The sequence below is a fragment of the Stigmatopora argus genome, chromosome 13 (assembly GCF_051989625.1).
Source record: "Stigmatopora argus isolate UIUO_Sarg chromosome 13, RoL_Sarg_1.0, whole genome shotgun sequence".
NCBI classification, from domain to species: domain Eukaryota; kingdom Metazoa; phylum Chordata; class Actinopteri; order Syngnathiformes; family Syngnathidae; genus Stigmatopora; species Stigmatopora argus.
The window spans coordinates 11,998,754-12,022,448 of NC_135399.1; the positions used below are offsets into that span (position 1 = coordinate 11,998,754).

Sequence of the window (23,695 nt, forward strand, 5' to 3'; positions counted from 1 at the left end):
GCAGATTGGAAGCACAATGGATCACCAGAGAGAGAAAGGGAGGGAGGGAGAGAGAGAGAGAAACACACACTCACACACAAACTGTGTGTCGGTATAAAAGCATACAGGTGGGACAGCATAATAAGAGCGCCCCCATAAGGCCTCACTGCTCATTTGCTGCCAACCCTTTAAGGTGAAATTGATTCATTGGACATGTTTAAAAAAATGTTGTTTTAGGAAATAGCAACTTGTAGATGTATCAAAGATAATAGTTGTATTAGACAAACCAGAAGTTGAAGCCCGGTTTGGTTTGTCCCAAGCATTTGTGTTTTTGTTGGAATATTTTGTTCTTGTTTGTATCTTTGTAGTTTAGTATTTTGTGACCAAAAAAAATCAGCTTGCATCTGCCCCCTGCTTTGCCCCTTCCGTCCTTGTTCGTGTTCAACGCACACAAAACGTTGCATCTTGGGCATTTTGTTAATATAGGTCATGTAGTGACATCTAGTGGATGTTTGAAAACTAGTGTTTGTGTAGGGATTACATCTATCAAATGTATGACTTAATCCCAAATGTAGGATTGACCTTTATCCCCTCAGTCGTTTTAACATAACATTTGATCCACATGATAGATTTGGCAAAATGTTTGTTTTGTTTGTATTTCAAATCAATTTATTAAAAAATGAGTTGGTGCCGATAAATATAGTTTACATGTATATACGGATTAGGCCACAACTCTTGTGAGGATAAGCGGTTCAGAAAATGAACGAATGAATAGGGATTAAGTATATAATCTATTTACTACTACTATTACCACTACCACCACCACCACCACTACTACTACTACTACTACTACTACTACTACTACTACTACTACTACTACTACTACTACTACTACTACTACTACTACTACCACTACTACTACTACTACTACTACTACCACTATTACTACCACTACCACTACTACTACTACCACTACTACTACTACCACGACTACTACGACTACTACTACTACTACTTCTACTACTATGACCACTACTACTACTACTACTACCACCGCTTGTCACACACGCGCGCAAACTCACACGCACAAATACACACACAGGTTGATGTAGAAAATGGATCATAGAAGCAATGCTCAATTGAGATTGAGTGCTTGTATTCGTGAGAACTATAGTATACAATATTAATTTGATGATAAAAATAACAACCTTTTATTGCACACACGTTTTTTTAAAAGAAAATAATATGATCTGCTAGTGGCTGTGTAGTACATTGGTTAGTAATACTGACTTGTACCCCCGCCCACATGTGCGTGTTGTGATGGATTGTTATTATCTCTGTAACTGTTTTTGTGCGTATTTCGTCAGAAATTGAGCGTCTGTTTGAAGCCCCGCCTCTCCAAGAGGATTTACCCGATTGACGTCCCTCTCTTCCAATCATAGACAAGACCCTGAAACATTAATGGGTCGATGTCGAGCTGTTAGATTGCACTAAATCTTTCCTCCTTTTCTCTGCACTCGGCATTCCAGCCGCTGCCGGGCCTTTCGTCTTGATCCGTTTGCATAGCTACATCCTCAAAACGAACCGATCGGCGATACGCATGAGCGGAGAGGACGCGATTTTGACCCGTTTACTGCGGCGAGACTGTGCCAAGGAGTCGGAACAGGTACCGCGGTGATGAGATGAGCGCCTCACTGAAGCGACGACATCACACCGGTTTGTTTACTATGTGCTGAAACGGCCGCCAACTTGGAAAGATTATCTTCATTTATTCATTCATTCATCGCCAGTAAATCCAGCCTAGACAAATACAAGGTATTTTTCATATATCACGTGATGCTTGTACACCTTTCTTTCACTGAAGCATTTCTTTCACGTTGCACCATGATGGGAGACTGCCACATTGGAAATGACATTCATTTTTTTCCATTCCTTCATTTTATGAACCGATTATCCTCACAGGGGGTCGCTGGGGGTGCTGGATCTTATCCCAGCTCACGATGGGCACCAGGCGGAGGGGGGCATATTGAATTGGTGGCCAGGCAATCGCAGGGCGACATGCTATTGATAAAGCCTAAAAGCAGTTATTTTTCATCAATTGTATTTTTTTATTTTTTTAGTTTAAAATAAGCTGAGTCTATTTGACTAATGGACTTAATGGGATCTGCTCTATAATCCTCTGCCTACTCTTTCCTGTTAGGGTGGGTTCACTTGGCTATTTTTTTCTTCAAATATTAGTGTCAATATGATGATGCATTGTCTGGTCATTGGCTACTCAATGTTGAGGAAGTTGAATATGCTTCTTCACCTGCAGTAATGCATGAGGAACATTTCAATGCGTTTCCATTTAACTAGCCGTAGACAGAGAACTTTTACTAATCGAATTTAGAGCATTGTTTGAATGGGCAACAGAGTTGGTATGTTTTATTACTTGAGAAGTTGACTCACAATGGCATTATAGCTCATCAGTCCTTTGATGGACCAATTACAATGTTACAAGTATGTGAAAGGGAAAAAAAAGATCTAGTCATGAATTTGTTGAATGATGCGAAATTGATCATCTGTTTTATTGGACTTAGAATACGAAGTGGATATCTTAAAATATGAGAACATGACATTTTCTTCTATTACTGGAACAAATTCTCAATTCGCAACCTTTCAAATTGCAAATAAATATAAACATGGCATGATAAATCTATATTTAAGGCTCACAGGAAGTTTCTATACATAGATTGACTGAAACACTAACAATAATCAGCTAAGTTTTGGGAATTCATAATTACATTACTATTGGGCTTATCACTCAGTTATCCTTGGAGCTCGTCCTTACTATTTTCCAGCCTTTCCTTTGCCCCAAGTTGTCAGCCTAATTGGGTATCCATCAAGATGTTGAGCAGATGGAGTGGGATTGAAACACGTGGTTGACAACATCAGTGAATCTGTGATCAAAAGATTAAACGTATTGCTTTAGGTTTATAAGGATGTCAAATGAGGACATTGGTGTCAGATCCTATGATGGAATTCTTTCCATAGCACCTGCCTCTGGAGTTTAGGAATAGTTTAGCACATGTTTTTCTAAAAATACTTCAAATTTGGAATCCTCATCTACTCGATTTCTTCTTTCTTATATAGCATGATGCCAACGGGTCAAACCGACCCAGCGTCTTTCCAAAGCTTTCACACCATCTTCAGATCTCCAACACAGCACCAACACGCTACACTCTCTTGAGCACTTGGGCCCAACTGCCCTCCACCCCAGGCTTCGGCGAGCTGGGTTGCATCCAAGTGATTTGATGCGCCGGTTTGTCTACTGCAAGGTGGTCTTGACCACTTCTTTAGTCTGGGTGCTGGTGGATGTTTTCCTGCTCCTATACTTCAGCGAATGCAACAAATGCGACGATCGGAAGGACCGCTCGCTGCTTCCTGCCCTCCGCGGTGAGTAGGTCAACTCAGTAAAAAGCTGCGTTTGTCATTTTTGGGGCCTTTTTTCTTAAAAATATACAAGGGCCATGCCAGGAAAGCCTAAGAAAGCCAATTGGCCCATACTCTCAATTTACTCCCCAATTTCATACTATGTCCAAGTCAGCTCTTTTTACACTGATCTACTGCCAGCATCTACTCTACTGAAATTCTTGTTTTAATACTTGATCTCTTTCTTTGTGTTCTGTTCCTCTTAAGTATTTCCTCACATGCCCTTTGGTAAGCTGATTTCTAAGCTGCTTTTAAGGTTAGACTAAGGCAGAGCTGACAGCTAGTGACACTAATTATGATTCAAATGTTTAGGAACATTAAGATGTTTTGCTTGGATGTGTAGAATTTATCATTTATTGCTTAGCCCACATTGCGTTTTCAGTGTTGACTGTTATTCCGGTCATAAAAAGCTGTATTGCCAATGCTAAATAATCCTCAAGTAGTGTAAAAGTGCACAGTAATGACTTGTAGTGCATTCAAATCATAACTTTGTGGCTAGGAACTGCGCCAATGTGGATATTGGAATTCTGATTGCCTGTTAACTAAAAGTTATTTATCACAAAAAAAGAAAACATTGTCTCTGGTCTGCTGTAATTTGGTGTCCAATAAGAACTTAATACATGGAGTGCTATGTGAAGCACAGGAAGATATCTAGAAAACTGTTGCCGTTAGAATGCATCCATTATGAAAAGGTTTGCGCAAAATTGCTTTTAAGGAACCTTACAATTGCAGATGCTTTGCAAATTTCCCACAATGAAATCTTAAGAGGTTAAAGAAGGGGCAGACTCTACCAAAGTTAGATCATTTGTGCCTTGCAATGGTGATATTTCCAATATTCAGATTTAAAACTAATCAATTTAAATAATTACCATTAGTATAGCTTGATAAATCAGTTTGCAACATTGTTTCACTTTGACCTAAAAACTTGCAGAAGCCACAAGAAGACTGCAAGGTCAACAATCAGCAACAATCATTCCAAAAGTGAAATGAAGTCTCAGTTTAATGAAAGTTAAGAATCAATTACAAATCAGGAGAGCACCAGAGAAAGCCCCCTATACCCAAATAATGAAGTATACTTACCCACAAAGGCAACCTTCACCATTATAGAGATCAAATATGTCATTGTGTAGTCCATCAAATGGACAAACGAATAATGGCTCCTAATAATAGAACAACTCAGGTCCACAGATGTTCCATCAGCCTCCTTTAAGATCAGGGTACTTTTTTCCTATCTCTCTCTTTGATATGCAATACATTTTCAGTTCAACCCGCATCGTAAATGCTCCATTGTACTTCCTGCTACTTACTATTTATGAATTTGGATGTCATTTCTCTAATTGCCTCCAACAGAAAGAAAAAAAGCCTGCCCACACGTAGGCGTGTCCATCAATGAAATCACTTGACACTAACAATCATATGACAGCCGCACTTTTCCAATTGTCAGGGGTTGAAGGCAATCAATCTTCTTAACCTGTGAGGCTAATGTGAACTGCAGCCCCCCACCCCCCAACTCACACACAAACTTTCATTGCAAACATTGCCTCTGCTCTGAGAGATTATTAGAGAGCTGAAGTGTCGTCATAAATCCAGGGGATTTATTTACATTGGGCTAATGGTGCTGGCTCTAATGCAGTACAGCCATTTGTCTGTTAGACTAACTGTGGGCAAATAGGAAGCAGGCGAGGGACTGTGGATGAAATTAAAATGCGGGGGAGACCCTGAATCGGTGGCCAGGCGTTCGCAGGGCAGGCAGGAATGTATTAGAGGTAACTGACTATAAACAAAAGCTCATCATATTCGGTAATAATTCATGTGTAAAATAACAGGCAAGATGGGCACATCCATAATACTGATTTTTCAAATAAACAGATCTGTTCTGTAGTTTTCTAGCATCTGGAAGGCTTCAAATACTCCCTTCTTAAACAGAGTTTAAAAAAAGGCCTCATCGTTATCTTACCTAACCACAACAATGACAAAATAAATACATTTCTTTATCTGTGCACATGACACCAAAAAATTACATATTTCTTCTTCATCTTTGAACATGATGAATTTTTTTTCATCTCTTGAATTGGGTCTCATTCAAATATAAAGGCACAAATTGGATGTCTATATGAAATGTTACCCATTCATGACACGCTTATTTATATGTTGTGTTTTAGCCGTGATATCTCGCAGCCACGAGGGTCCCGGTGAAATGGGCAAGTCTGTGAACATCCCCAAGGAAGACCACGAGAAGATGAAGGAGCTCTTTAAGATAAACCAGTTCAACCTGATGGCCAGCGATATGATTGCACTCAACAGGAGCTTGCCGGACGTCCGCTTGGATGGGTGCGTGACATGTTTATTGCATTTTCATCAATTAGTAATGTGTATATGAAGTAAGGTGTTCTAGTGCGTCTAGTAAATAATGTGCATTAAAATGACATTACGTTTTAATGAGCAGAGAAAGTATTGAGCCTACTCGTTGACTTTCCCTTGCATCTAGACATCAATTTTATGAGTTACATCAAAATCAAAAAGCAAACTGCTCATCAACATAGGCCTCTCATTGCTTGTCATTTTTCTGGAACTCAAAACACAACTAGGCCATACGCCTCTATCCCGCATTGCAGTTAGGCTGGCATGAATGAATATATTGCCGACACGGCACATTTTATAATATGAAAACTATTTTGTGCACAACGTGTAAAAGACACTGCCTATAAATATTGCAGCAGCTTGTCGCTTTTTCCTGAATGCCTTCGTAAGCTACAGGATTTCTAAATCGCTGACTCCGAATGGCAATAACAGTTTAGTGCTGGAGGGCAACCTGCTGGCCTCGATGTGTCAGTCCTTCTTGTCACTCTAAATCGACGGGACTAAAGTAGCCGTGCTGTCCGCTCTGCTGACTTCTTTCACCCTCCGATACTTCCCGTTTCCACTCCTGGGTGCCCCGCTGCCTTATTATGTATTCAGCATTATCCAGTTGAGCGTCATTGTGGCTTCACCTCAACTGTCAACGTCGACGGACAGCCATCCCATTCAGCCGAGGACGAGTGGGCGCCAGTGTCAAAGTTCTTTTTTTATTTTTCACTTTCTTTCTGAGACATTTTTTCCTGCTCTATCTTGGTGATCAACATTCACTTGGTGTCCTTGGATGTACCCAGTGGGTGCATAAAAATAAAATTGGCACCAAAATTTGGACACCATGCCACTAAATGTAATAATGGACAGCACATCACCGCCATCGACAAACTGTTTTAGCCAATCAAATACAAGCAATCCAAATTGCCCACTTCTTCATTGTGATGTCATATAATACCCATTATTAAATGCATGTGTTTGAGTTCTTCAGTGACGTCAAAAACGTCAGCAGATTTCTTTTTTATACCCGATCTTTTTTAACGAAGCAAAATAATGACTCCTTTTTATTTTAAACTCTGTTACTAGTGTCTCATTCATTGCCTTTTATCCTTATCCTGTTTTTTTTCTTTCTATCAAAAACTAGCTGTAAAACCAAGGTATATCCAGACAACTTGCCAAACACAAGTATTGTCATCGTATTCCACAATGAGGCTTGGAGCACATTGCTGCGGACAGTCCTGAGTGTCATCAATCGCTCTCCCAGACACTTAATTGTGGAAATTGTGCTTGTGGATGACTTTAGTGAGCGAGGTAGGTGAATGACACAAAATTCAATCTGGCCTCGAACAACCTCAAGATCATTAAAGCACAACACTTACTTCGATTAAGTGTTTTAGTTTAATGGTGTTATTCTGTTCATGGTTCAGTATTTAAAAATCGACTACAGTAGACCAAAGTCAAGTAGAATTTTCACGTGTAAATTGTTTTACATTGAAATAATTGACTGATGGTATCATGTCAGTTCTGTTTATTTAAAGGCTTCTTATTGATTTTTAGACTTCTTGGGGAAAAAGTTGGAAAACTATGTGCGGCCTCTTGACGTCCCCGTCAAGATTCTGCGGATGGAGCAGCGTTCAGGTCTCATCCGAGCCAGATTAAGAGGGGCGGCTGCCACCAAAGGTCAGGTCATCACTTTCCTGGATGCCCACTGCGAGTGTACTATGGGATGGTTGGAGCCTTTGCTGGCTCGTATCAAAGAGGACAGGTGGGGGTCATATTTACTTTTTCATTTTGAAGCTTGATCCTGTCAATAACCAAATTTTAAGCCTCAGTCTTAGTATGTTAATTTACATTGATTATATGTATATATCATATTAATTCATATTGTATTATTACGGCCCCATTCCAGGACTGCCGTGGTTTGCCCAATCATTGACGTTATCAGCGACGAGACCTTTGAATACATGGCAGGCTCGGATATGACTTACGGTGGCTTCAACTGGAAGTTGAATTTCCGCTGGTACCCCGTTCCCCAGCGGGAGATGGATCGCCGCAAGGGCGACAGAACACTTCCTGTTAGGTACACGGAATAATTTGTTCTCATTCCGACTTCTCCCCTTGAGAAAAATGGTTTAATCAGACCCAGAGAGAAAGTCAGATTACACAAAAATGTTAGGCCACAGAAAAGTCATGGCGTGTTAATTTCATCCCAAAAATGAAAGCCTTGACAGAAATAGCACCTTTTCATATAAGTATCACGTGATGCAAGCCAAGCTATTTAGGCCTATTCAAAGATCTTCACTCTTGTTGCATTCTTTATCCAGCCAAATTAATTTTAATCGTTTTTGCAGTACTGAAAAAATACAAACACAGCTTTGATATTGTCCAACTGTATTGTGGGATTTCCTTCAGGACCCCCACCATGGCAGGAGGGCTCTTCTCCATAGACAAAACGTACTTTGAAGAAATAGGAAGCTACGATGCCGGGATGGATATCTGGGGTGGAGAGAATTTGGAGATGTCTTTCAGAGTGAGTAACAACAGACTTCTAGCATCCGTCAATGAACACTAAAAACTTCATTTGTGTCCACAAGGAGCACGTTGGAAAGACATTCGGCTTTTCCAATTATTTTCCTGACTTCTTTCTCATACAGACGAGGCCATTTGTTTAACTTGCTGACAGTGAACGGAAATGAAAGCCCATCTGGCTTTTAAGGAGACTATATAAAAATGCCATTTATCTCGCCTTCGCGTTGTTCTTAAGTGGGTGAAGTAAGCCCGAAGAAAAGTTGGCAGAGCCTCATTTGAATTTATAGGAATTTCATCATTATCTCTGTTCTGATGATAGGAGGAAACATCTTGGAAGTCTTTATAATGAGCATCTCAATCACGAAGGGATGGAGTTTTTCTCCAAGTGGCAGAAATTGGCCTCTACAGACTGTGGTGAAAGTTAATCCTTGTAATGCTCATTTAGTCTAGAACAGGGGTGGGCAAACCGGTCCTGGAGGGCCGCTGTGGGTGCAGGTTTTTGTTGCAACCGATCCAGCAAAGACACTTTAACCAATGAGATTTCTGCAGAAAACAAGAAGAACCTGACTGCAATCCACTGATTGCACTCGTAGGACACCAGATTGTTGAAAAAGTGTCATCTTTATGGGTTGGAATGAAAACCTGCACCCACTGCGGCCCTTTGTGGAATAGTTTGCCCATCCCTGGTCTAGAAGAAGAGCTGGTGTTCCATTGCTGATAAGAACAATTCATGAAAAGGCATAAAAAATAGCTTCCTTGGTTATTCGTCTCCTGTCTCGCTTTGTAAATATATCGAAGTGTTTGACTCGATACTACCAAAAGTACCCGTTACTTAAAACAAAAATCGCAACTAATTTCGATTCACTTGGCTTCATGAATAATGGAATTTTGTCTTTTCACATGACCTGTTGTTTTCCACCTTTTATGACTCTGCATTCCCTGTCCATGTCTGTTTAGATTTGGCAGTGTGGCGGATCCTTGGAGATTGTCACGTGTTCCCACGTTGGCCATGTTTTCCGCAAGGCTACTCCTTACAGTTTCCCCGGAGGCACGGGCCAAGTTATTAACAAGAACAACAGGCGGCTGGCAGAAGTCTGGATGGATGATTTCAAAGATTTCTTCTACATCATATCACCAGGTGCGCGAGTCCTATGAAGCTCCAATTAAAATTTCATTCTGTTAAAGACGCTAATCAATGTGTAAAATGTGTCAAATTTCACAAATCCTGCTCTTACTTGTAATGTGTACTTGTGTTTTTTTTAATATACTGGACATGCTATTTCTTATTTTAAATAACTAAAGGATGTGAGACGCTTTAAATATTATAGTTATCTGGGAAGACTGGCTTTGAGTGCTCATGTTTGAGTGCCATTGAAAGCAGAAGATGTTCAGTTCTTTTTTATTGGACAGAGTCAAAAGGAATTATAGTTAATGAGTTAATATTGACATTACCTTATTTGATATTTTTTCTCCAGAGGAACATTTTGAGACCATCCCTTGGCGACAGCATACCGATAACCTATTGGTATAGAAAGAATTGCGATCATTACATTGATATATTGTCCATATACATAGAATATATATTGTATGATTAATCATGCACAATTCCTTTTCATCTCATTAATCGATAGGATAATATTAGATTCAGGCTTCCAAGCGAATTCAGGTTTACAACCATAAAGATTATTTACTTCCCAACACAAAAACCAATGTGAGTGTGCAGACAGCAAGAAGAAGCTCACCCCTTCCATCTGTCCACTCGCTAATGTGATTAGCCTCCAGCCAGACTCTGCCGGAAATCTCCACTTAAATGTTTTAGATACCTGCCGAGCTCGGAAGGATCGTCAGAAAATCGGTTGGATCATACAGTGCAAATTGTGATCTCTCAATTTCCTCCTAGAAGCTTGCGATGTATGAGCTTCTCTTCAAGCTCTAACTGATTGAGAATGATATGGGAATACTGCATGTAAGTTTGGGGGCGGCGGCTTGTGATGCTATTCTGGAGGTCCCTGCGCTGCACCCATGATTTGGGGATCACAGAGTCGATTCATCATGTGATGCTTAGAACAAACCCTGAGAGAAAGCAATTCAATAGGGATATTAGTGATGTAAAAAAAATAATAATAATAAAAGGCGGCCTTTCATCTGCATTGTTTTAGAATTTCACTTGCCCTGATTAAATTCTTGGTGTTTAATTAACCCCAAAATACCCGTTAAAGCGCCATTAGCTTCCGATATGTCTTTTAAAGAGTAGTGTTGATTCTAAAATCAATCAACTCACTTTAATATTTTTTTGCTTCGCTCCAATTGTTTTGCAACCTGAAAGATTATTAACTCCCAAATTTTGAACTGTGCCTTTAGGGGTGATGCGTGTGAACTACGGGGACGTCTCTTCCCGCAAAGCCCTCCGTGCAGCCTTGAAGTGCAGACCCTTCTCTTGGTATCTGGAGAACATCTACCCGGATTCCCAGATCCCGAGAAGATATTACTCGCTTGGTGAAGTATGAGCTTTTTGTGTCCTCTGATCTCCCCCGATGCCACTGATACACTGCCTGGTCGAGCTGTGAATCATATCTTTGCTTTATTTATTGCTTTGGGACAAATGGCATCTAAGGAGGGTTTAAAGAAACAAGATGGATTTCAACATCCGCTGCTGTTTAGCTTGTACTTGTGTGATAAACAACCTGAGGGATGTAAACTCTTGTTATACGTGGTATTAATGGATTTATATGGATAAACATTAGTCTCTGTGAGAAAAAAAGGTCATTATGGCTAGCAAAAAGGGTCCTCGGCTTACGATCTTGACCAACTTTTCATTGACATTCATTAAAACAAGTCATATCTCGTTTTTTTGCACAACTTCCAACACACACAGTGCTCATCTGAGGTAAAACGTGGTTGCTATGGCGACCTAAAAATGTAGATAAGCGCAAAACTAAACTTTTTAATTTGGGTCAAATTGATTCACTATGATTTTATATCAGCATTTATCTCTCGATTTTAAAGCCTCACATTGGAATAATGTGCCTTAATGACACTCTACACGCTCTTTCTTTCCTATCACTGATTAAAAAATATATTTGCTGGCGCAGGCTTGACTGCATCCAGGAATGTTTTCATTTTCCATTAAAGTTAATGACTCGCTGTGTAACCTGTAATTATTTTGTCTGGGTGCAGATTCATATGTGATAAATAAATATGTTTGATGTGGACAGATCAGGAATGTTGAGACCAACCAATGTGTGGACAACATGGGACGAAAAGAAAACGAGAAAGTTGGCTTCTTCAACTGTCATGGCATGGGTGGAAACCAGGTGAGGAGAAAATTTGAATGCTAAAAAATTCAACAATTCTGTGTCCTTTCTTGGCATGCTTCATTTTTGCATCTTTAAACAGTTCTCAATAAAAACCATAATAATTTAAGAATGCTATTTGTAAAAACACATTAACAAGCCACAAAGCTTCTGATTCAACTGGAGCTATTTGGTATTATATTTTTATTTATTGTTACGTTATTCAATTTCAAGTATTTTCACCAACCATTGTGTATGTATTTTAAAAAAAATCTTTTTAAAAGAGGGGTATCAACAATTTTATTTCATTGTGTAATGGTGCAAATAATAAATAGAATAAAAATATTTTATGGCTGCTACCCTAGCTGTCACTATAGCCAACTTGCATATTTTTGGAATATCCGCAGAAATATATTTCACGAGACATCACTTATTGTTTTGGTCGACTTGATTTCAGGTGTTCTCATACACGGCAGACAAAGAAATTCGGACGGATGACCTCTGTTTGGACGTCTCCCGCCTCAACGGGCCTGTGGTCATGCTCAAGTGTCACCACATGAAGGGCAATCAGATGTTTCAGTATGATGCCGAGGTAAGAAATAGGAACTTTTTCCTGCTAATATCTAAAGGTTCAAAATCTGTTTTCCTGGGGATTTGTCCAGCAGGTGGTACTGTGTGTCATTTCTTTTTATTTTGCACGCACGTTTCACCGGATCAGCTGTGTTTTTCTATTCTTCTTTCACACAGTATGTTGGCAAATGGGAATATGATTTTCAGGTAGGTCAGCATCAGGAGCAATCGTATGAGTAACATTTGTGTTAGTCTGTGAATCCCACATAGTGCCATTTTTGTCTTTAAAAAGTATGTGGAGCGTTGTAGGTTAGTATATTACATCATAAGCCTCGTGACTCGGCCCCTGTAGAATGAAGAAAAGTGTTTTACCACTTCTAAATGTATGTCCTAATACTAATGCTTCCTGGATTCTTATGTCAAATACATATACAAAAGTAAAATTACAGTATGAGTAATATTCTATAAGAAGTTTTGTGTCTTAAAACGGTAAAAATGCCCTTCGTATTTATGATATTTGGACAATTCACACATGGTTTAATGGCCCTTTTAGGGCCTCGTAAATTGGAGGACGTTGGGTTGCTATAGCGAAGAAAGTACTGAAAATGTGTTTAGGGTGTGACTGTAAGTAACTCATTAATGTGAAGTGCATAAGCATAAAAAAATAATGTTAGAGTAATTAATAAATGTGTTTGTTTGAATTTACAACAACAACAAAAATAATGTTGAAAACAAAACTGACACAGTTTAGCTCAATCAATTTCTTCCTCTGCAGTAAATCTTAATGTAATCCATTTCTTTGTTTACTTGGAGACGTATGACCTCTGCAAAAATCATAAACAAGTTAATTTATGAAGGTCGACATTTGTTTTGAATACAAACTAGTTTAATTTAATTTCGTACTGTCTCACAATATTACGAAAGTGCTTTGACAGTTGAATCGAATATTGTTTCCCAATGTTTATAGAGCCATAACACCCATTTTACTTTTTATAATGTAACAAAAAGTGGATGCTGATGATGACCGCTTATTAATTTACTAACCTCATCTCAGCATGAATTTTTTTTTTTTTTTTTATGGGCACAAAGCTAATACACTCGCAAGATGCCGTGTGTCATTGTAATTAATATTCTTTTTTATAACAATGTTGGATTAGCAGGGTTTTTGTTGTTCCTTGGCACAACATTTCACTCATTCATGACGGACGTATAATGTACAAATAGTAATCACAGAATATATGTTTTGGTAGATACTAAAATTAGCACATTCATGCAGTATTTCATTAAAAGCTTTAAAGACGACAGATGTCTCATCCATTTTGCCTGGGAGGATCGGTAGCGGTCAATGGCAGTGGAGGACTGTTCTCTTGTATATAGAGCCGCAGGGCTTCACCACTGTTTATTTTTAGCATACGTGTGCCTAGAGTGGCTCGGGTACTGAGTACTATTTGCGCACCAGGTTCCTGAAATCTATTTTGTTTTACGTCAGTTGGAACTCTTTCACTTAAAGGTACTTTGAAATTTTTATATTGCCTACGGAAATGTTTTCTAATATTTGGTGCGCCACAGGAGCAGGGACACAAGGGTCCCTCCTTTAATTGATTGGACCAGACATCGTTTCGAGGAGCTTCGTCTTCAAAATAGCACAATGTGGTGTTAAATGTTCCTCGGAGATATCAACAGCATTGTAAAGAGCAGACTATTTTTAGAGGCGTGATTCCAGAGAGAACGCTGGTATTTGTTACACAAGGGGGAAGAGAAAAACAATCAACATGACTAGATGAGAGGAAGAACTGTATTTTTCTCATTTTATCGAGATGCATGCCATAGTGGATATTTGACTATACATCACTTTGATTGGTCAGGAGGGAATTTAACTCATTCTCTGCTATAACTGTGAGAGATATCTACCCTGTTTGAACTAGTCGGTTCTGTCAGTGGAAGTGTTAACATTCTATTGTAGTGATAAAATGATTATTAGGCCTATACTTAATTTTAAAAGAAAACACAGATTCAATTACCCGTTCTTTGGTTTGATCCAAAACAAAGTGAGGTGGAAGAAAATGGTCAGTTTTTTCGACTTACCGCTCAACGTGGCTTCAACTTACCATGAACTTATCAATATTTCTCAGCCGATAAGTTTCCCTTAAGAATGGCTAATCATTAGAACCCCCACATCTGAAGCCTTGCCTCTGTATTGGTTCAAGAGGGTTCGCTTTCGGGTCCTGAGAGACATAGCGCTGCTGCCTATATTATTCAGAATTTGTACTTTTTTGCAGATCCTTCAATCGAAGTAAAAAAATAATAATTCCAAGTAAGAGTGGGCAATATCTGTCTTCTGGACTGTGAAAGTGAGTTGAAGTGTAGCCCTTTCCACCAGTTAGGATAATGAGAAGCACCTTGATGGTGAGAATATTCCTAAGCGTTATCCCCCTGCTGTCACTCAACCACTGGCAGAGGCATTACATTCCAAATCTTGAATATCATGATGGTTCTGCACTCCCACTTGAAAAACATGGCAGACTAAGTGCGGTTAATATCATCTAAATTGGTCCAAGCTCCACCAGAAATTCTTCCAGCCATCTCCAAGACCCAAACCATTGATCACGACAACATCCACCTTTAATTTTTTAATCCTATTTATTTTAATTAATTATTGAACATTACCTGTGAAACAAGACTGTTTATGCAGTAGCTCTCAAAAACATAATTGAAAAGATCAAAATGATTCTTTCCAGTCCTTTCAATGATAATTTCCAAGGTTCTAAACCAAAACCCAACCTTAATAGGCAATATTTAAAGTGCAAAAGCATGCTGCAAGCAGAAAAATGGAGTTGATGACCAGGGCAAACTAAATGCCACGAAATTGCTTCTTAGCCTTCTTTGTCTCTTCCGTTAACATCAAGCACTTTCCCAGAAAATTATGTAAAGAGGCATCAAATATAGATTTTCCCAAAGCTGCTGATGTGCTGTATTGTATTGAATGTATGTACTGTGACTATCAATAATTATTTACAACAGGCTTATATCCAACAGTTCAGTGCATACAATAATTCACAAATAGCATTTCCGTAACACACCAATACTTCTAATTAACCCCTGCAGAGAGCAGATTTGCATAAATAACACATATTAACTTGCAACGGCTGTGACATTTGAGGGTTTTTTTTGCCTAGAAAGCTATTAAAACCTCCCAAAATACATTGGAATTTTCGGTCCATTAGTGAGATCACGCTGCGATTTGCATGTTTTACCATTCTGTATCGAAAAGAAGTTTGGATATTTTATTCATGAGGCTGCGTTATCACCAAAACTGACACTAAAATCTTGTAAACCATTCTAAAATTTTGGGTCGTCTAAAAGGATGGTGTTCAATCAACCTTGAGGTTCACGACAAAAAGGAAAAATGAAACACTTTCATCATTTAGTAGTGTGAAAATCAACTTGACTTCCCTTTTGCTTACTGCAGAAGCACACCTTTCTGCACATTATCACCCAGTCATGTCTGACCATCAGCCGACTCGAGGATGGTACCTATGGTCCCACTGTGGAATACTGTAACAACAGTCCCCTTCAGACCTGGACCCTGCTAAACCTGACACAAGTGGGGGTCGCTAAACGACTGTACTTCAGCCCCACTGATTATTTTCTATAAACTTCAGCCTGGGCTCGAGGTGAGCGGTGTTGGTGTTGTAGTTCTTAGACTTGGTAGAGTAGAAGGAGTAGTTTTAGTGGTTTAGTTTGGGTTAGCATTCTGCAGTTGGTAGTGGGTTATTTCTGACCCGATTGGTGTTTTTCATTATGTCAACTTTTCTCATTGTATTTTTTGTTTTTGTTTATAACACATTTCTAACCTTACGGAGCTCATAGTGATAGTTTAAGCATTTCCATCGTTGAATTAAATCACAGAATTTAAATAATGACTAAATACTTTATATACATAAGAGTGGAAATTTTAATGTTCAGGTGTCACTTTTCTTGTTCTCTTTGGGGAGGACACTAATTAAAACTGCTTTTTGTCTGTTATTCATGATCATCAGGTAGGTGGGTTTTAAGGATGTACTGAGTTTTTGCAACTTATAACATGCAATGGAGCACAAAGTTAGACTTACTTCTTCTTGAAGAGAAAAAAAAGTGACCACTGTGGAAAAGTATCAATGACCTTATTGATAAAATGACTTCTACTCAACTTTGATCACATTAACATCGACTCACAACTGTCCAGCAAAAAAAGGCTTGGGACCACTATTCTGTGCCTGGAAATTATGAATAATGTAATTTATTGATCGACTTTGACTTAACTTTCATGATTTTACAGCGCAGCACAATTTTTTTTATTTGGTTTGACCTCTAGTAGAAAACTGAACATTTTTCTCTCTCGTTTCTCTTCTTCTCCTTCAGGTTTTGAGTTTTTAAATCATATTTTCTAATAGGTTTTCCATTTGAATGCAGCGAGACCGCCGTATTTGTGCTCATGTGGATGTTTGTAGTGTTTTGTGTAGTCCATGTAAAGCCTCTTTTGGTGTGGCTGATCTTCACGTATTAGTCAGAATAAGTGGTTTTCGGGAGCAATAAGTAGCCTTTTTACTGATGACCTTTCAGGGAAAAGGCATGTAAACAGGGACAGGGGCACATCAAGCCATGACAGAAGGTTCAGCTTGTACGATGCTATCCATAGGACCTTTTGTTGGTCTTCACGGTAAATTAGATCTCATTTGACATTTGTTTTCCATCATAAATATTTAACATTGAAAATTCACTTGCTGGCAGCCATCGAGCGGAGGCTGTGGGCGAGTATATTTTTAGATCCTTATTGTTTTTGTGCAAGCTTGATTGAAAGGGGTTGACCATTGTTTACAAGTTCTTTTGAAGTGATCCTTCATTCTGAACTGTGCCTTTTGTGGACCTGGCCCTTCAGGCCACTCTGTTGTTGGCCCGCAGCAGCTGTGCACACTGTACGCCATGTACATATTATAAAACCCAAGAATACCAATTATCAGCAGCATTTTGCCTGCTCATTTACATGCAGCATTTGTCTGTTTTTGTCTTTCCAGCCAGGTGTCTTTCCAGCTCTGTTTACCCCTTGCTATGGTACTGGGAGTCTGAATGTTGTTGTTTTTGTACCATTATAAAGAGGGGAAAAAAACAAAAGAGCAATTTCACTGACTGTGTTTTTTGTGTGTGTCCAGGCTGGGTAAATTGGGTAAAGATCTCCCATGGCTGCTAGTGTGTGTCAGAGTTGCGGTCGTGAAGTGACCTGCTGTTTGATGACCTGAATTGCCTTTTCTTTGTACCACAACTAAAGGAAGCGGGAGAGCTTGAACACACAGCAGAGCTGGGCCATTAGAACAAATGAGGCTGATGGTCAGCACAGCGGCGAGACAAAGGAACTGCTTGTTTTGTTATCCTTCCCTCAAAGCAGTGCATCTCTGCCTTAAGTCGACACGAGGGCGCGTTACACAGGCGAACCTTTTCAGCGGCTCCTGTGAGCTGCCAGGCGACAGAGGATAATGTTCCTCAGCTGGGGCTTATGGTCAGAACCGGTCCTCATTTAATTAGCCAGTCTCAGCTGCGCACACATTCACCCGCTCGCCTCGACGGCACTGCCTATTTCACCGCAAGGCTGAGATTAGTTTTCTCTTCCCCAAGAGGGGGGGATGAAATAATTATGAGTAAAGGACAGAACTTCCATATATATATATATATATATATATATATATATATATATATATATATATATATATATATATATATATATATATACACATACACATATAATATATATATATACACATATATATATATATATATATATATATATATATATATATATATATATATATATATATATATATATATACATATACATATATACATATATACATACAGATAAACATATATATATACATACATATACATACATATATATACATACATATATATATACATACATACATATATACATACATACATATATACATACATATATATACATATACATACATACATATATATACATACACATATACATACATACATACATATATATATATACACATACATACATATATATATATAATTTTTGAGATGTGGGATGAAATCAGGGTACCCGGAGAAAACCCACGCAAGCCCAAGGTGAACATGCAAACTTCACACAGTGAGGTGTATCTATAGATATCAATGTGAGCGTGAATGGTTGTCGGTCCCCCTGCATTTGGATGGCCACCGAGGGTGTCCTCCGCCTGCCTGATGCTCATAATTAGCTGGGATAGGCTCCAGCACCCCCTGGTGAGGATAATCGGTTTGAAAAATGAATGAAGGAATGAATGTAAACTGTGTGAGCTAGAAGCAGTGGCATCTCTATTTCTAGGATACTGCTCTCATTATTGCAGAAAATTCTTCAAAAAGGCCCTGGGAAATTCAGGGAAGCAATGTCACCATTATCCCACTCAGAGACATGCATGGAGACATTTTGTTCCCAAACAGTAGCTGCTCTAAAAAAAAAGAAGAAAAAAATATACTTTTTTAAATACTTTGACTTATGAATGGTCCAGCTTAATTTAAGATTTTTTGGTTAACAAGATTTTTTTTGCCGTGGTGTTGGCAGTCAAAATTGGAATGATCAATCTTCAGACACATCTTTGTTTTAGTAAAGTGAATACATGGAGCAAAAATATGTTCATAGCTACTTACAGCAGCAGCCTTTTTTAAGAATTTTGAAAGATTTTTCCTGAAACATGGATTGTCATTGATTGACATTGAAATTTTGATCTCACAATTTCTGTATTTTAACAATCAGCAGTTTTAAAAGAAATAGAACGTGTTTTGCTCCTTATCAAGCCGCGCAATGACTTTGATGCCGATGTTTTTTTGTGATAGTATCGCTGTCTGAATATTGGCGTCATTCTAAAAGAAAATCTCTAAAATACATTATTCATGTGTTTTTTTGTTTTTCTTTTAAAGATGATGTATGCCATCTGATGCATGACAGAAACAGGTGTTTTTATCACTGTTTTTCAGATAAACAAACACTTTTTTTAAACCAGAACTGAGTTCTGTGTTCTATTGAGCACTAGTCTCCTTTTTAGTTTTTGAGGGGGTGGGGGTATTCGCAAGGTCTGTGATGTTGTACAACACCTGCTCTCTTTGTTCTTCTGTATGAACAAAGGTGCTGTGTAAAAAGCTCTATGCTGCCAACTTCATGTGTGTGCACTTCTTTGTATCCCAGCAGAAAAGGTTTGGCTCTTGTGTTTTATGACCCAAGTGCAAACATAGCTTAAGTGTCTCTGTGTGCTCATTGGTTTAAAACACATCTCCGCAGTCTAAGCACAATCTCGCTTTAATGAAGAACCTAAATGCCAGTTTGAGCATGTTGGTTCCACTTAATGTGGAGGAACATTCGACTTATTGACAGGCAATTATGGAAAACACACAAGATGTGTCGTGGTATAGTAGTCGTCACTATGTAAGATATTTAAAATAGTGTACTGATTTTAACCACCAGATGAAATTTTTTATAAATGCAAGAATGCCAAAATTGCAATTTATGTGCTAATAGCATGTACTCCGTCTTGCACACCAAGTGTATTTTTTTCCCCAAATTGTTTTTCCTGTGCAGAGTCTACGCCAGTGAGGACTGAAATTGCAAATTACTTCTAAGAGAATTCACTTAAATGCTCCGCTCAGCTTGTTCGTAGGCCCTTGAGCTCAAGATGACGTGAGGAACATTCTCATGCTGCGCTCAAGTTTAACTCATCACACGAACTCTGCTTTTCTCATCCGGACATTCTAAAAGCACTTATTCCCTCTTCTGGTGCATGCGAGGGAAATAACAGGAGCAAAGAAAGGCCAGATAAGGACAACAAGGAGAGGAGCATGTCCATTTGTATGCATAAATTGCGTGACATTTGAGGTCAACAGAGTTGGCAACTAAATGAAATTAACTCATGAGTTGCCATTAATGATGACAGATTTCCAAACTATTATCTAATCTATGTAAAAATGGATTAGACATCTATTGCTGTGAATGGCAGTGAAACATTCACGGACAGACCTCACCTTGTCTTTCCAGGTAGAACTGAAGCATCTTCTGATGTGTTGTTGTTGGCACTGTTTGTACTCGTAAAACTCATAGAGTTGACATTGATTCCATCATTTGTTCTGTTCAGTGGGAATAATAAAAAAGGACATAGCACTCATGAGTTGAGTTTATTCCACACAACAGGCAACAACAAAAGCTTTTTGCAAAGAAGAAAGTAGTAGAAAGAGGAAACTACCTTACAATAATGGTCTCTGTCGGGAAAGCTTGATTCTCTATGTGTACGTACATACGTGTTTTATTGGAAGTTGAAGCAGAACATCCTGTTCTTTTTGTTTGCTACATCAAAAGGTATAACAAACTCAGGCTTACGTTGCCTTGAAAGATATGTTTTGGAGTCAGTATGTAGTTTGAACTGGACGCTTTTGTGCTGTTGCGGATGTTGTGAAAGTGATGTGGAAGTAAAATTGGGTGGAGTTCACAAAAGAGAGTGCAGTTGATGAGTCAGCCTACAAAAAGGTGTTAAAATATTTAAGAGCTGCATTAATTTTCCTTAATTGTGGAGTGCTTCACACTTGGGATTTTCCATATAGTCCACGTGGGATCGGGTCCAAGATGACCAAGTGTTAATAGTTGTCTTTGTAGCTTATTTTGAATGCATTGAGCATGTGTTAAATGCAGTAATAGTTCAAGTAATTAGCTGCCCCTCTTTTTATGTGTGGTTTTGATGACCAGGCTGTTTTCTTTTTTCTCCAGAGACTCACCTTACTCCATGTGAACAGCAATCAGTGTTTGGACATGCCGTTAGAGGAGGACAAGATGGTCCTCAGCTTGAGAGACTGCAGCGGGAACCGCTCCCAGCAGTGGCTTCTACGCAACATGACTTTGAGTCTCTGATTCCTGTAATGCAGTGTCACCGAGTCCAGGTTTTCCACGCCTTCTTCAGGTGGCCCCGGCCTTACGTCTGTTTTGCTAATTGCCCTCCATCGTCAAATATAGTGAACACTGTAGCGCCTGGTTATCTTGCACTATGGAGGATTTTCCTTTTACTGCTCAATTCAGGTTAAAAAAAACCCTGCCCTTCAGGATCCATAGCAAAGTACAGAACTGGCAATTAAATCTCCCGCTAGCTGTATCAACACTGCTCACAAATGACGAAAAAAAGTATTTATTTAAATGGTACATTATTTGTTTGTGTAAAAATAAGGAATCCTTCTTTGAAATCGGGGATTTGCATTAAATAGATACATTTACCTTTCGTGGAACCATGAGATATTGAAGGTAGATGCCAATGTCAATATTTGACAGTGCAACACAAAAACCTGCTAATAATTTATTAGCCCATACTTTGCATTTTTTTTGTTATAATATTTACATATTGAAGCGAAAAAGCTTGGACGGCAAAGATTTTCAGAAGTCAGACTACAAAATTCTAACAGTGTGATATGTTGTAGTTAACGGGACAGACAACACCTATTGATAAAGGACATTATAATGTTTAAATTAAAAAAAAAAAATGACACCGCTCACGAACAAACTTTGTGAAATCAATTTTACACAACTGTAATGTAAAACTAAAAGTGGGAGCCAATTGACAGAGAAATAAAAGAACATAGAACAAGTCTGGTCAAGTCTGGATCAGTATTTGAATGGAAGTTTGAGGGACATTTAAGGTGTTTGTTGCCTGGAGTTTTACTCTGAAACTATTAGGGGTGAATGGTTAAGACGTGTCTTATGAGCTCCCAGAAGCACAACTGTAATTAAAAAGTCAATCAGCTGTCCTCATGTGACCTGGAACATTTTTCAAGACCTACAGAGCTGCCGGCCCCTCGATTAAGCTGCCTGCTTTTAATTATTTTGAGGGTCTGCCTACACGTTGGTGATTACATCAACAACTTCAGTCATGTATCCGCCCTGGAGACTGAAATCTAGCAAAGCATGTCAGTTTAAAAACTGATGTGAATACCAATGTATATTGAACATGAAGAATGTAGGAAAATCTGATTTTTGGCTTTCCTCTTTGTTGCAGATTGTAAAAGTATTTCAAAACAACAACACATTTTTTGAATCTCTATGACTATTTTTAACATTTGCGATTCTGTCGCTTGCCATATTTGCTCGAATTGCGGTGTACGACCTTAAATTGATGCTTTAGTTAACCCTCCAGGATTCAAAAAATGGTGGCCATGAATGACTACATTCTTAAACATTATTCTTACACGGAGATGAAAGGCTTAACTGCTTAGCCCTTTTCCATTTTGTTGCAATCCAAAACAATACTAAAGCACAAAAATGGTCTTTGACAGTAATGACCGTGAATTTCTTGACTGCTTTCAATCTTAAGTATTTTCCAATTGGATGCTGAATTGTAGCTGTGAATAGCTGTGCCTTCTACAACAATTTATTTTAGTTGAGTTTGGTTTAAAAAAGATACATATATATATAGTATATGACTTTCCATTAAAAAAAACCCGGTGAGCTCATATTCATGATTCTTGGACACTGAATCCCTGCTAAGTGCCTGCTTGGCATTCCAACCAAAATTTATTCAATGTTGTCATATAACTCCCCCATTTATTGTTGTTGTTTTATTCTAAAATGAGCTTAAATGCATGGTGTCATATTTGGAATGTATTGTTTCAGTGTACTGGTTCCGCAGTGATGTTGCCTATTTGTACAGTTTGCCTTTTAGGGAATAATAAATGTTTCATTGAAAACAATTTAAAAAGATGACTAGTATTTGTAAATGGGTGAAACCTCCATGATCTCATAATGATTGTCCTTTTAAAAAAATATTGATAGTGGAAGACCATAAGCTGGTGGTTTTAGTTAGTTTTTGTTTAAAGATAATGTCTGAATGAGTACTAGTCTTTGTACCTCCTGGCAACAGGTGGCATCTCTTCCGGCATCAGAGCACCGTGCCAAAAATCAAGATTTTATCAGTAGAGATTTTGCTTTTACAAGCTGCCTCTTCTAGCTTTTGTTCCACAAACTGACCCTCAACTTCCTATATCCGGCTTTCTTTCAACCAAACCCAGAAATGGTAATAATTTGCAGAAGTCAAGGTTCCAATGTTGGCTGTCTGACCTGGTGCCAGTTAGTAAAAGAAACTCATCAACAACTGAGAATTTTTTGCTTCGATATATTTATTTTATTTTATTGTATTTTATTAAAGACTTTCATCCAGAGCAAAATGGACTAGGCAGAGTGGTGAAGTGGTCAAGGGTTGGGATTGTTAGCAATGATAACCTGGAGACCAAACATCACCAGCGTGGGCACTATTCTCACAGACATCTGTCTCATGTGTCAAATAGCCTTAGAGCAGAAGTGTTAACAGTCAGTTTGATGTGATGTGAAAAGATGTCGGAAAATTGCCATGACTGCTGTCATAAAAAAAATAAAAAAATACAAATTACATGGTCTCCCTTTCGAACTGTTAGCCCCAAGACAAACTCGTGTAGCCATCTCT

General features: G+C 38.6%; 1 protein-coding gene across 4 annotated transcripts; it reads left to right on the forward strand.

The window, feature by feature from the left end:
* Positions 1–1,418: 1,418 nt before the first annotated feature.
* galnt13 (polypeptide N-acetylgalactosaminyltransferase 13) lies at positions 1,419–23,641 on the forward strand. 4 transcript variants are annotated; one of them, XM_077617373.1, is made up of 14 exons: positions 1,419–1,794; positions 3,112–3,414; positions 5,613–5,781; positions 6,941–7,107; positions 7,354–7,561; positions 7,706–7,876; positions 8,209–8,326; positions 9,283–9,463; positions 10,687–10,826; positions 11,541–11,639; positions 12,076–12,210; positions 12,366–12,395; positions 15,658–15,862; positions 20,983–21,130. In XM_077617373.1, the coding sequence occupies exons 2-13, from the start codon at positions 3,273–3,275 to the stop codon at positions 15,841–15,843; spliced, it is 1,746 nt and encodes a 581-aa protein (XP_077473499.1). In that variant the 5' UTR covers positions 1,419–1,794; positions 3,112–3,272; the 3' UTR covers positions 15,844–15,862; positions 20,983–21,130. The 4 variants fall into 4 exon arrangements, with proteins under 4 accessions (XP_077473499.1, XP_077473500.1, XP_077473501.1 ...); XM_077617374.1 differs by having other exon boundaries at positions 1,419–1,695; XM_077617375.1 differs by lacking the exon at positions 12,366–12,395.
* The last annotated feature ends 54 nt before the right edge of the window (positions 23,642–23,695 follow it).

Coding starts and splice junctions, on each gene's coding strand:
- galnt13 (XM_077617373.1), top strand. CDS start 3,273: ATGCGCCGGTTTGTCTACTGCAAGGTGGTCTTGACCACTTCTTTAGTC. Junction 8,327..9,282: donor ATTTGGAGATGTCTTTCAGA/GTGAGTAACAAC, acceptor ATGTCTGTTTAG/ATTTGGCAGTGTGGCGGATC. Junction 12,396..15,657: donor AATGGGAATATGATTTTCAG/GTAGGTCAGCAT, acceptor TGCTTACTGCAG/AAGCACACCTTTCTGCACAT.